Source organism: Apis laboriosa, unplaced genomic scaffold (genome assembly GCF_014066325.1).
Source record: "Apis laboriosa isolate Shangri-la unplaced genomic scaffold, ASM1406632v1 scaffold53_cov140, whole genome shotgun sequence".
NCBI classification, from domain to species: Eukaryota; Metazoa; Arthropoda; class Insecta; order Hymenoptera; family Apidae; genus Apis; species Apis laboriosa.
Genome location: NW_025223656.1, coordinates 38,003 through 51,152, shown reverse-complemented (window position 1 = coordinate 51,152; position 13,150 = coordinate 38,003). Strand labels below are relative to the sequence as shown.

The 13,150-nt window shown below is 41.0% G+C and overlaps 1 protein-coding gene across 5 annotated transcripts; it reads left to right on the top strand.

Moving 5' to 3' along the window:
* The first annotated feature begins 5,528 nt into the window (after window positions 1–5,528).
* Window positions 5,529–12,721, top strand: LOC122717630 (armadillo segment polarity protein). Of its 5 annotated transcripts, XR_006347235.1 has the most exons (8): window positions 5,529–5,688; window positions 6,588–6,651; window positions 6,732–8,368; window positions 8,444–8,623; window positions 8,731–9,033; window positions 10,040–10,136; window positions 10,640–10,701; window positions 11,632–11,720. XR_006347235.1 is itself a non-coding variant. In XM_043941873.1 (7 exons), the coding sequence occupies exons 2-7, from the start codon at window positions 6,615–6,617 to the stop codon at window positions 11,814–11,816; spliced, it is 2,436 nt and encodes an 811-aa protein (XP_043797808.1). In that variant the 5' UTR covers window positions 5,529–5,688; window positions 6,588–6,614; the 3' UTR covers window positions 11,817–12,721. The 5 variants fall into 5 exon arrangements, 4 of the variants coding, with proteins under 4 accessions (XP_043797808.1, XP_043797809.1, XP_043797806.1 ...); XM_043941873.1 differs by lacking the exon at window positions 10,640–10,701 and having other exon boundaries at window positions 8,447–8,623; window positions 11,632–12,721; XM_043941871.1 differs by lacking the exon at window positions 10,640–10,701 and having other exon boundaries at window positions 5,530–5,688; window positions 11,632–12,721.
* Window positions 12,722–13,150: the final 429 nt, after the last annotated feature.

The following is a 13,150-nucleotide window of genomic DNA, read 5'->3' as shown; positions in this document are numbered from 1 at the left end:
ATACTATCCCGATAATTTATCGTTAAAGCTCGGGCTAAAGTTGGGGCAAACGTGGGGACATCGATAACGCGATCGGCTCCTTCCCCCTTGTATATACCCCCGTTACGTATCCACCGATTTTCTTATATTCTCCATTTTTGACATAGGTGCCCGCATGAAAGAGAGTGAAAGAGGGGAGAGATTCGAAGTTTTCGTCTTCTTACGTCAATGATTCGAGAAATTGGAAATTTGCCGCTATATATATATATATATATATATATATATATATGGGGAGATTGAGAGAGTGTAATGAGTGAATTAATTTAGTTCGATCAAGGGAAAAAAAGACGTCGATTCACGTCGTACTTGATCTTCCATATCGTTCTCTCTTTTTTTTTTTTCGTTTCGTTCGAGATTCGACGTCGCGATAATTTATGCAAATCGCTCTTTTCTTCGATGCCGAAAAATCATCGGGGGTATAATAATCGAAGGGGAATAAAGAAAAAAAAGGAAACGGTATTTGTCGCGTAACGCGAAAATTATCGGTTCCTCCGATAGCAGCGTAATGCATCCCGGCCATTTTGCCAACATCAAGGCGTTCGGCTTTATCTTCTTTACCTTATTAAAATTATCCGGTAGCAAGAACGTATACGATTATTCCACCTCTCGTCGTAAAAGTGGCCGTCGACTTTCGAAGCTGTAATCAACGTTCTTCCATTTCTCCCCTCCCTCTTTTTCCCGAAAGGATATTTCCCTGTTGCAACGTAACAGGGAAGACGCGTGGGTCCCCTCCCCTCCTCCCATGTTCGCGTTTCCCCTCGAAATTCTCGGCCTCCGAATTTTTTCCCTATCGCGATAGTCGAGTATTTCGAAACGAAAGAGAAAAAAGGAGGAGCAGGATTAAAAAAAAAGGAAGATATATATATATAACCAGCCACTCCCGTTTTCCTTTCCTCTCTCTCTCATCTCGATATCGAAGTTGCGTGGCGATCCGTAAGAGGAGTGACCCGCGTCGAAACGAAAGAGGCGAGAAGAAGAAGAAGAAGAAGAAGAAGAAGAAGAGAAAAAAAGAGAAAACAAGAAAAATAAAAAAATAAAATAAGAGAGAAAAATCGAAAAAAACTTGGTCGACAAAATTTGGGCAAAGGATTTTTCAGCTTTTTCGGTTGGTCCTCCCCCGAGGATCGAGGATCGAAGGATGCGCGTAGGAAGGGGGGGAGGCGCATGCGTGGCGATAGGGGCGTCAAAGAGGCATCGGATGGCAGTAGGAGCGTCATCAGGGCTCCTCCGTCATTAAGCACACCGGTCGGCCGGTGTCTAATTAAGCGGGACGTTAAGTGGGGGCGTTCGATAAAGGCCAGGCCGTCCGATAAATTCGATTCGCCGGACAGCCGGTTAATACCCCGGTGTATACCGGGGGGGGGGCGAAGGGGGCCAAGATAAAACCGCGCGTTTTTCAGGAAGGTCTCGTTTCGCGGAGGACATAAGGCGGAGGATGACGGACCTGGGAAGTGAACGGTGGTCCCTGCAACGAGGCAGGGGGGAGGGGAGGGAACGTCCTTTCCTCCTCCCCCCTCCTCCTCCTCCCCCCTCCTCCTCCTCCCCTCCGCCGTTCGGCGTTCGGCTCGTCTCCGCCGTCCTAAGACGGTCGCCTCGTATAGGAGAGCGAAAGAGCGGAGATATGCAAACGTCTTGCCGCGAGACGGTTGAACATAACTCAAGCCACACGAACGGCGCGCACACACTCCCACCACTGAGGACACTATAAACCTCGATACCGGGCGAATAAAATCCCGGATTTACAGTCCTGATACCGAGCGAGACGGTCCTGTCCTGTCCCGGTGCTGTCCTGTTTGTCGCTGTCGCACGGTGTGGGTTGGCTCATCAGTGATGGCCACGTCCCGCAGTATCTTTTCCCTCGGCATCGAGTAGACCGGCCAATCTTGGACGTACACACGTACACGCGCACACACACACAAATATACGCACGTCCGAGTACGTGCATACGTACGAGTACGTACGTACGTACGTACGTACATACGGAAATCGACGTAGCTTAGCTCGAGGAGACAGCCTCGAATCGTAACCCGGCACACTCTCGCCTCTCTCGCGGGCCCCCTCTCGTGCATGGCCGCTCGTTGCGTGTGTGCGCCTTTCGCGATACTTAGAGAAACCGCTCCCTCTTATCACCCCTCCCCGCCTGCCCACCAGAACCTTGTTCGATACCATTTGAGGACCTCCAATAACCTATCCGAGCCATTCCGATAGGAGCTGTCAGCCCGCACCCACACGCTGTTGCGCGCGAGGGGGCACCGGCGTGAGAGGCCGGATAAGCCTGAGCGCAGGTGTGCCGCACAAAATCGTCTGATCGACGTGCACGGGTACGTGCTGATCTCGATGACCTTCGCCAAGGGTTTCGATTCGACGACGCCGCGGTACACGAGGCACGCCCCGGATACCATCTCTCGACGAGTTGCCCCGGTACCACGATCCTATCCCTCGTATCTCTCTCCTCCTCCTCCTCCTCTCACGGCCTCTTACTCCCTCCCCTCTCTCGTTCACTGCTCTTTCTCGTTTTTCTTTTAACTCTCTCTCTCTCTCTCTTTATCTATTAAATTACATTCGATTCGCGATCGATCGTTTACAGGTTCGAGAAAGGATTACGTAACGATATACGTAACGATGCACATTCTTTTCAACTCGTTGGAATTTCGGTAGGGATGATGATGAATCGCGTGTAGCTCTGTCCTAGCTCGTGACATTAGCCACGAGACCACTCCATCAACCGATGCCAGACGATATATAAATGTGCGCCTGCGAAACTTCTCCCCGAGGTTGACTCGTTTCCTTCGCCCCCCCCTCCCTCCCCCCGGGACCGAAAACGGTATCCACGCTTTCCCGTGGAGAAAATGAATTGGTCGAAACTTTCGTCCGTTTGATCACTCGTGACCATGAGGAAAGGGCAGAAGGGAGGGGGAAGGGAGAGGAGGGGTGAGCGTATCGATTCTCGAATCGATTGGGTCGCGGAATAAAAGAGGAATTCGATGATATCGGACGAACGCACGCGTTCGTTTCATAAGCGCACCCTTATTAGCTCTCCCCCTCCCCCTGTTAAGAAGATGGAACGGTGAATGAGGTACGGTAACTATCCTTCCTTTCGCCGCGTAAACACGAAGCATTGGAGAATACACGGGCATTAAGCGGTGGAGAGCAGCGCGGATTCTGAGAATGCATATAATTAAGCACGTTGCATCTCGACGAGAATCTCGTGTGTACGTGAACGCGTCCAGCTTTGTGTAGCTGCTTGACTCGTTCGAGAGACTCGAACGTTTGTTCGTGTGCACCTTATATAGATACGCATAAATATATGCCTAGCCATCGTTGCTCCCTCCACCCCTGCGAGCGGCTCCTCATCCCCTTCTGTCCCCGTCTCTATCTCCCTCTTTCTCTCCCTCCCCTCCTCCCTCCATATAAACACACGTACACACTCTTTTCCCTCTCTCTCTCTATCTCTCACAACCCTGCCCGACTCTTCCCTTCCCTTCCCTTCCCTTTTCTTGCCCCGCGTTCAACGGTGATCTATGTATCAGCCTGTGCTCGCCGAACCGGGCAACGTGTGTCCGTCCCCCTCGTGTGCTTACTTTATTATCGGGGCTCAAATGAGAATTTATGCAGACATAAACGCTCGTGTCAGCAGCATGCCGCGTAGGTGGGGAGACACACCGTTGAACGGGCATCTGTCACCCTCTATGCTCTCTACCTGGTCTCCCTTCAAGACGGTGCCTTGCTTTTTTTCGAAGACCGTGCGAAATTTAAAGAATCGATCGTGTATTTAAATCGGACGAAACGGTTAAACGAAAGCTCCGCCTTTTTTAAAACTGAATATATATATATATATATGTAAGTCACGATGTATCGTCGATCCTCCCTCCCCTCGGTTCGTTCCGTCATTTCAAACGAAATCGATCGATCGTGCATCGATCGATCGATCTGCATGGATTACTGTTCCGAAAAGATATTAAATAGGTTCGATTTTACCGATTTGGTTGAGAGGGACAAAAACGGTATTCTCTCGATACGATCGAGCGTGGGCTAAATAAATAAATGGTTTGGTGAAAAGAAAGTGTACAAAAAATATTCTTTTGTACGATGAATCGTGGTAAAAATATCTGCCTGTCTCGATATAATATTATAATAATTCCTTAAGATTTGAAGAAAATTTTTTTTTTTATAAAGTGTATTTTAATATCATACAAGAGTCGATAGATTTTCAAATTTTCGTTCTCGATATATATATGCCTTTGGTTATTGCATATATGGAATTTAAGAATTGAGGAATAATGCGAATTCGAATTAATATTTCACGTTTGATGCGTTAAATGGAAAGACAAATATTTGCTACATAAACCGATCGAGAAATTTTATACGCGGAAAACCATTTCCTTTATTTTTCAAATTATACAAACGGTAGTTATATTGCTTGTCATTAATTGAAAGAACGGGCATAAATTTATTCCAGGAAGCTTTGCGCTTCGATATTTCAATATCGGCACGATGATGTATTTCAAAACGCGTTTTCCTTTTTTCCGATTATCCGTTCAATATCAGCGTTGACATAAAATGTATCATCACTGTACGGAACGGAAGGAACGGTACCGCCATCACGCATCCGAAAATTAATCGGCGTGGGCGCAGCCGATAACGAATGGTGTTCCCGCCAAACGGCCAGTATATTTTACTTTGGACTCCGGTGTCTGTTATTTTGTGCGCATTCTAGCTGTCCAACTGCACGATTTACTCCTGAACTCGATCAGAAATTCTCGACTACCGTGGATGGACAAATACCCGCGAATCCATTAAAAAATTGCCATGTCCTAGGGAATTGTCTTTTAATTGAAATTGATCTCCCCGACTGCAGAATATTATCCTTCAGTCTTTGTACGTACGAGATATTCAGACGCATCATAGGATATTGCCAGTTTCACCATCTGGCGTTCTATTTTTTTCTGACATACCGGCTGATCGGTTAAATAGATTTTTTTTTTTTCAATCACCAAGGTATGCATAAAGCAAACAGTTCGTTAAATTTAATTATTCGCGTTATATGCAACGTTTACAAAATCATAGATCAAATCATAGATCAATTAATTTTCATTAAAAAAAAAAAAAAAAAAAAAAAAATACGTACGTTTAATAGTATTATTTCTTATTTTCGTCGAATTTCGAGTTTATAACCTTAAAATCGAAATGCAACGAGTAACTGATTTTACGAGTATTTTAAAATACGTATAAAAAAGAAACAAGAATACAAAAAGAAGTAAATTAGTTATAAAATTCCCGGAAATACGGTAAACGGGTTTGAGTTAGATACGATCGAGTATTCGCAAAGGGTAAAAATCGATAAATATTCTTCTACGGACAACCAGCTAATCGAGGTTGTAATATGGATATTGAGCACCTCTGCAATCTCGTCGAATCAGTTCAGTCGACAGGTGGCGGTAGAATCGAAGGTTCCGCGTCGTTTTCCGCCATCTTTAGTTGACGGATTCGAGGCAAGAAAGGCCAAGAGCTTCGTACGGAGAAGAGATAGGTGGATTGAACGTCGGGGGCAAAAGGGAATTTAGTGGATCGAGCGTAAGGTAGTGAATAATTCGTGTCTTTGTTCGAGCACGATTCACGAAATCGCCTTCGGTCGATCCTCGCGATACGGTAAGCAAAGTATAATTTTATCATTCGCCATTACATCGACCGATAGGAAAAAAATTGTCATTTCCGTGACGGCGGTGTTTACGCTGGGTGTGTCAAAGTGTTCTTCCTCTCTCTCCTTTTCTCGTTCGCTTTCTCTCTTCCATTAGTGTATCATAGTCAGCACTCTTGTGTGTTGCCCCTTCCTTCCGTTTTCGCTTCCCTGCCACTCTCCGCTCTCCACTCTCCGCCGCTCGTGGATCCTCGGAAAATGGTGATGCATTGCATTCTCAGAGCCTTTGTTGTGCCGCACGCCCACGCGCGTCCCTCTACCTTTGGAAATCGAGCATCTTTCGCGCCTTGTGTGTATCTCTAGATACGATTTCATACCGGATTCGATCGAATCAACGCGGCCCCCGCTCGTGTTCCAAAATAAAAGTGGAAGCTGCAACAACGCTTAGAGGAATCTTTCGATCGTGCCCACATTCCATGTAGTTGCATCCTCCTTCCATTCTTCGTGATACAGTGCACTGACCCTACGCGCGTCGTGGCGTCTTTGAAACTTTGAACGAGAAGATTAAACCTTCCTTCCTTCGTCATATCGAGGAGATTTTTTTTTTTCTTTTCTTAGTTAATCTTGTGCCAATCGACGAGAGGTGTACTCCACACGTACTATATTTCTGTATTCCTTTCCGCGCTATTCACGCTACATTGAATGCGTTTGAAACATCGTGTTAACACGTCCGTTCTCATGTTTAAATACTTATCATATATTGTAACGTTTTGTATTAACGTTTCCTTTTTCTTCCTTTTTCTCGTCTTAATATACAATTTATTACACTTCTTTTTATCGTGATAGGTTAATCACAAATAAAAAGTCACATTTAAAAACTGTATAGCATGATTTTTTTTTTCTATTTTAGGTGTGGGTAGATTCTCCCGTAGGAGCCATGAGTTATCAAATGTCTTCGAATCAATCTAGACCAAGTGAGTAATTCTTTCATTTTATTCGTGTTCAAAAGTTACACAAACAATTTGTATTACTTTGTGCAAAATTAACTTTGTAGTGTCTCACGGAAATTATCAAGGTTTGGGTGATTTACCCATGGGCTCTGCCAAAGAACAAACTTTAATGTGGCAACAAAACTCTTACTTGGGTGACTCTGGAATTCATTCTGGTGCCGTTACCCAAGCACCATCTTTATCGGGCAAAGAAGACGATGAGATGGAAGGTGATCAATTGATGTTTGATTTGGATCAGGGATTTGCTCAAGGTTTTACGCAAGATCAAGTCGATGAAATGAATCAACAATTGAATCATACAAGATCTCAACGTGTTCGGGCAGCAATGTTTCCAGAAACATTGGAAGAAGGTATAGAAATTCCCTCTACGCAATACGATCCAGCTCAACCTACCGCTGTTCAAAGATTGGCAGAACCAAGTCAAATGTTGAAACATGCAGTTGTCAATTTGATAAATTATCAGGATGACGCAGATCTTGCAACCCGCGCGATACCTGAATTAATAAAATTGTTAAATGACGAGGATCAAGTCGTTGTATCTAAGGCAGCAATGGTAGTCCATCAACTTTCCAAGAAGGAAGCTTCTCGTCACGCCATTATGAACAGTTCACAAATGGTAGCTGCCCTAGTCCGTGCCATTTCAAACAGTGATGATCTCGAATCGACGAAGGCAGCAGTTGGTACTTTGCACAATTTGTCCCATCACAGGCAAGGTCTGCTGGCTATTTTTAAGAGTGGCGGTATACCTGCTCTTGTGAAGCTTTTGAGTTCCCCAATGGAATCCGTTCTCTTTTACGCAATCACGACACTGCATAATTTACTCTTACATCAGGATGGTTCCAAAATGGCTGTACGACTTGCAGGAGGGTTACAAAAGATGGTTGCTCTGCTTCAACGGGATAATGTCAAATTTTTAGCTATAGTAACTGATTGCTTGCAAATTCTTGCGTATGGTAATCAAGAGAGCAAATTAATTATATTAGCTTCTCAAGGGCCAATAGAACTGGTACGCATTATGCGTTCTTACGATTACGAGAAGCTTCTGTGGACGACTTCGAGAGCATTGAAAGTGTTGTCCGTTTGCCTTAGTAATAAACCGGTGATAGTCGAAGCTGGTGGTATGCAAGCACTTGCGATGCATCTCGGTAATCCAAGTCAAAGACTCGTCCAAAATTGTTTGTGGACGTTAAGAAATTTATCGGACGCTGGCACCAAAGTCGACGGATTGGAAGGTTTATTACAAAGTCTTGTACAAGTTCTTAGCTCTACCGATGTAAATGTCGTCACATGTGCCGCTGGTATTTTGTCTAATCTGACTTGCAATAATCAACGTAACAAAGTAACGGTATGTCAAGTGGGAGGTGTTGACGCTCTTGTGCGTACGATCATCTATGCGGATAGTCGGGAAGAGATTAGCGAGCCAGCAGTATGCGCGCTTCGTCATTTAACGTCACGTCACGTGGAGGCAGAAATGGCACAGAATTCTGTCCGCCTAAATTATGGAATTCAGGTTATAGTAAAACTTTTACACCCGCCTTCGCGTTGGCCGTTGGTTAAAGCGGTGATAGGATTAATTCGCAATCTGGCACTTTGCCCCGCAAATCACGGCCCTCTACGCGATCACGGCGCGATTCATCATCTGGTCAGGCTTCTGATGCGTGCTTTCCCCGAAACGCAACGGGTGAGCATCGCTTTCGATGCTATTTCTTACTGATCATACCTGGGATGCGAATAAAAAAGATTGATTCTTCTTTAGCAGCAACGCTCGTCCGTGGCAAGTACTGGAAGCCAGCAAGCGTCAGGTGCGTACGCAGATGGTGGTGTCCGAATGGAAGAGATAGTGGAGGGTACTGTGGGCGCACTTCATATTCTCGCAAGGGAATCTCACAATAGGGTCATAATTAGATCTCAGAACGTGATTCCGATTTTCGTACAGGTTTGTAAATGTAAAAATACCATTTACCTTTCTTTTTATAATTATCTGCTTAAATTGTCTATTGATTATTCATGTATCTGAATTCGTTTTTTTCTTTCTTTTTGCAGTTATTGTTCAACGAGATTGAGAATATTCAACGTGTCGCGGCTGGTGTACTCTGCGAGCTTGCCGCGGACAAGGAAGGTGCTGAAATGATCGAACAAGAAGGTGCTACAGCTCCTTTAACAGAACTGCTTCACTCTAGGAACGAAGGCGTCGCGACATACGCGGCAGCTGTTTTATTCCGTATGAGCGAGGATAAACCACAAGAATACAAGAAACGACTGTCCATGGAACTTACCAATTCTTTGTTGCGCGAAGATACGAATCTTTGGAATAACGCTGACTTTGGGATGGGTCCAGATCTACAGGTATGCAAAAGTTCACGTTGTACCGATGCATGTTGTCTCACGCTTATGTCGTGGTTAAATTTATTTCGTTCACAACAAAACACTTTGTAACATAGCCCCGATTTTTGGTTTTTTTGTTTTCATCTAGCGGCATGTGCTGCTGCGATAAAATTTTTATTCACGCTATTATTTACCGTGCCAGCTTTAAAATAGATTGCAACAAATCGTACAAAGTAAGCCGATTTGCGAAACAATTCGTCATAGGTTCGTATGTTAATTCATTCAACGTTCCTTTCCTTTACATTTTGGTTACATCGTGTTATAAGTAAATTGAGCCACGAGGGCATAATAACGATATCGTAATTTTATCTCGATTAGTAACAGGCACATGCGCATAATCTTTCCCTCATGTAAGTTTAGAAATGTGTACCTAGATAGTTTGCAAATGTGAATGTCATCCATTATTCCACTTTGCACAATTTAATTAATATTGCATATATATATATACAATTATATCAATTAGTAAAAATCCAAGTATACAATTGACAACAAACTTTCACTTATTATATTATGATTATGAGAAATATTGTATATGTGTTCATCATAATCTAACTGAAATACGAAATGCTAATGTATAATTTTTTATATATTCACTGCAAACGTACCCATTACGCACACACCTTACATGCTCATAAGGGGATTCAAAACGGATCATAAGATCATCGTGCCTAATGGAGCAATGGAATATGTATTAATATTGTACAGCGAGATTATTTTACTGCGATATTCTTCATTTGCAACGTTATGCATGAGAATGCGTTTCATTACCATTCGTGTTCCACTACCCCTACTCCTTAGACCGAGTAACATAGCCATCCGCGAATTACTATTTCTTGAAAAAAACTTGAAAAAACGCGTATTCGATGTATGTATTTTGAAAAAACGACGATTTTCTACGCGGACTTGTCGGTGATACTGGTGTTGAAGAATACGTTTTGTGTTGATCTGAGCTACCTAATCTCTTCAGGACATGCTTGGCCCTGATCAAGGCTATGATGGTATGTATGGACAAGGACCCCCTAGTGTACACAGCAGCCATGGAGGCCGAGGGTATCAACCGCAAGGTAAGTTACGAACCTTATCCTTTTTTATCCAGTTATTGCTTTCGGATCGATCGATAGAATCGATCGGGCGTAGATGAATTTTTCAAAAAAAAAAAAAAAAAAAAAAAAAAAAAAAANNNAAAAAAAAAAAAAAAAAAAAAAAAAAACAAATGGATTTTCACGATGTTTTTTTCTTCTGTTTTCGCGTTTTGTTTAACGGTGCGATCTTCGAAACTTTTGATACGCCTTTGTAACCCACAAATCATCCATTATTGAGATCTTCTTCATTTCTGCATTTCGAGAATCGAATTGGTATTGGTAATGCGGATTTATGTGTTTTTTTTCGTGTTTCCTTTTTTCTATCTCTCTCTCTTTCTCTCTCTCTCTCTCTCTCTTTCCTCTCCCCTACTTGTGCGGTATATACGAGAGTTAAATATTTTTTTTTAACCCTTTTCTTTTCTAAAAAAAAAAACAATCGATCATAAGAAGAAAGCAATGCATTTAATTCTATGTTATTTTAACAGCAGCTTAACCCACGGACTTATATTAAAGTACAGGCTATCAACAGTATCTCGCAGTAACATAGGTGATACTCAGCTCTTACGTACTGTTCTGTTATTATCTGCTTTGTTATTAATCGCTATGTATCGCTACATGTTTTTCTACAATGCTTTTTTTTTTTTTTTTTTTTTTTAATTCGCATCTTAAATTCTTTATTTTGATCGCGATACTTTTTTATTGTATTTAACATGTATTGTGCGCGCTCACGAACACGCATACACATATACCATATATACATACATACATATAAATATATATATATATACATTGCACGTTTTATGAATGTATTGTTTCTTTTTTATTTTTATTTTTTTTTTTTTTTTAATTTTTTCTAATTTCTTTCTTTCAAAAACATAACGGATTCATTGTAGCGTGTTTTTTCATTTTTCTTAATTTATCTTTAAAGTTTTATGCATGGTATATTTGTATCTTTATCATCTTTTCTCTAAGTGATCGTACTTTGTGGTGGAAAGAAGCATAGATAAGTATTCGTAAGTAATTAGATAAGATACGTTTGTCGTTGTTTGCCATCGCGGGAACGAGCGCATATTGTTAAAATAAATAAATAAATAAATAAATAATTTATTCTCATCGGTGAAATATGCGATTTAAATTTTTCCTTCCTCGTGGCTGTCATTTATTCTTTATCTTCTTTCGAAATTTAATTAATTTTATCCTGCCTTGTTGTTGAGTATCGAGTATCATTAAGTCAATTAAAAGGGATATTAAAATCGATCAAAGCAATAGTTACTCGTTTTATCTGATAATAAAAAAAAATTAGAGAACAAAAATTCAATTTCAAGAAAAGAGAAGCGCGAATATTTACAGTTCAAGTTACGTGAAAATATATTTTCCAAATTACGATTGATGTAGTATTCTTGTCGATTAATGTAGTTTATGCGAATCGTTTATACAAACGTTTGGATTTATCCTAAAAATTTATTGTATAAAACAGGTTATGACCAGATACCAGTAGATTCGATGCAAGGGTTGGAAATAGGTGGAGGGTCGACATATGGCGCGATGGACACTATGGACGTGGCGCACGAGGGTGACCTGAGTTTCGATCATTTAGGAGAGCTTCCTGCACCGCCACAAGATAATAACCAGGTTGCAGCTTGGTACGACACCGATCTCTGAAAATGTGCCAGCATCGTATCTCGCCAGAGAAACGAATCCGTGAGGCTCTTAAGTAATTTCAATATAGACTAGTATTGAAATTACTAGCTTTGAGACTAGTATTGAAATTACTATTACTAGAAATTACTCGTTTCGGGGTTAGCGGTATAAATAGACACTCGTCTTTTTTTTTTTTTTTTTTTTTTTTTTTTTTTTTTTTTTTTCTTGCGATTCAATAAGATCTTGCATTTCAAGGAAGGTCTATGATGTGACAGGTACCCGTGTAATCGACAATGCCGAACAGTGTCACGACACAACAATGTTAAACAAATGATAACGATCGTCCAACGAGGTGCGATAAATCACTTATTGGATAAATCATCGTTGATTAATTAATCAGTATTATGTATCGTAAATATATATATATATATTATATATATATATATATTTCCACTTCGTTGGATTTTTCGTTCATGAATAAAATTTGTTATCGTTCGTTCGACATTACCCACCATTGTTTCGATTCGTTGTCGATTGCTCGAGTGGCCATTGTATTATAAATTTCCTCCGAAATTTCACGAACCTATTCCTGAATCGTAGAAAGCGATTACCTATGAATACCGCCAACTCCGAAACGAATAGTATCATTCTTGAGTATCAGTGAATTACAATCAAGTATAAATATAAATGAATATCAATGAACTTTCGCATTACGTATTTTACAGGGTAGTTATACTTAATTTTTATTATTATCATTAACGTAGCTACGCAATCGTGGCGGTACTTTGCTTCGTTCGATGCTCTGTACGCGCCTCTGATCGCTGTCGATGTATTAGACCTAAGTGAGAGACACGTAATTCATACACACCATGTATATGTATCATTTAATTGTTCATACGAATAAACTGAACGATTAAGTATTCAAATTGCACTGATCGTTCCATTCTCACCCGCTCTTCCTTTGGATTGTGGAAATTAACAAGTCGGGAAACTTACAAGATGATCGAAGAAACTCGTGTTAAATTATTTCGAATTTGAACGAACTTCGAAGTCATTGAATCGCAAGTAAGATAGTAAACTAATAGTACGTATGAAAAGAATTAATAATTAATCTTTAACGTGTTATTTATAAAAATATATTGGAAAGAATTCGAGAATGTCGAAATTTCCAAAGATTATTAAAATTATAATGGATAGAATATTAAATGTTCTTTTAATTTAATTTAACAAAAAAATTTCTTCCTTCAATAAAAATCTTATAGAGATAATTTCCTGGAAAAGAATTTTCGACATTTTCGATTTCACCCACACATGTAATTTAACATTTATTTTAACATTGATTGTTAAAGAAAGAT

Bases quoted from the DNA above. Each gene is read 5' to 3' on its own strand.
- LOC122717630 (XM_043941871.1), top strand. From the start codon at position 6,615: ATGAGTTATCAAATGTCTTCGAATCAATCTAGACCAA. The intron at 6,652-6,731 runs GTGAGTAATTCT...TTAACTTTGTAG, and splicing joins TTCGAATCAATCTAGACCAA to TGTCTCACGGAAATTATCAA. The intron at 8,369-8,443 runs GTGAGCATCGCT...ATTCTTCTTTAG, and splicing joins CTTTCCCCGAAACGCAACGG to CAGCAACGCTCGTCCGTGGC.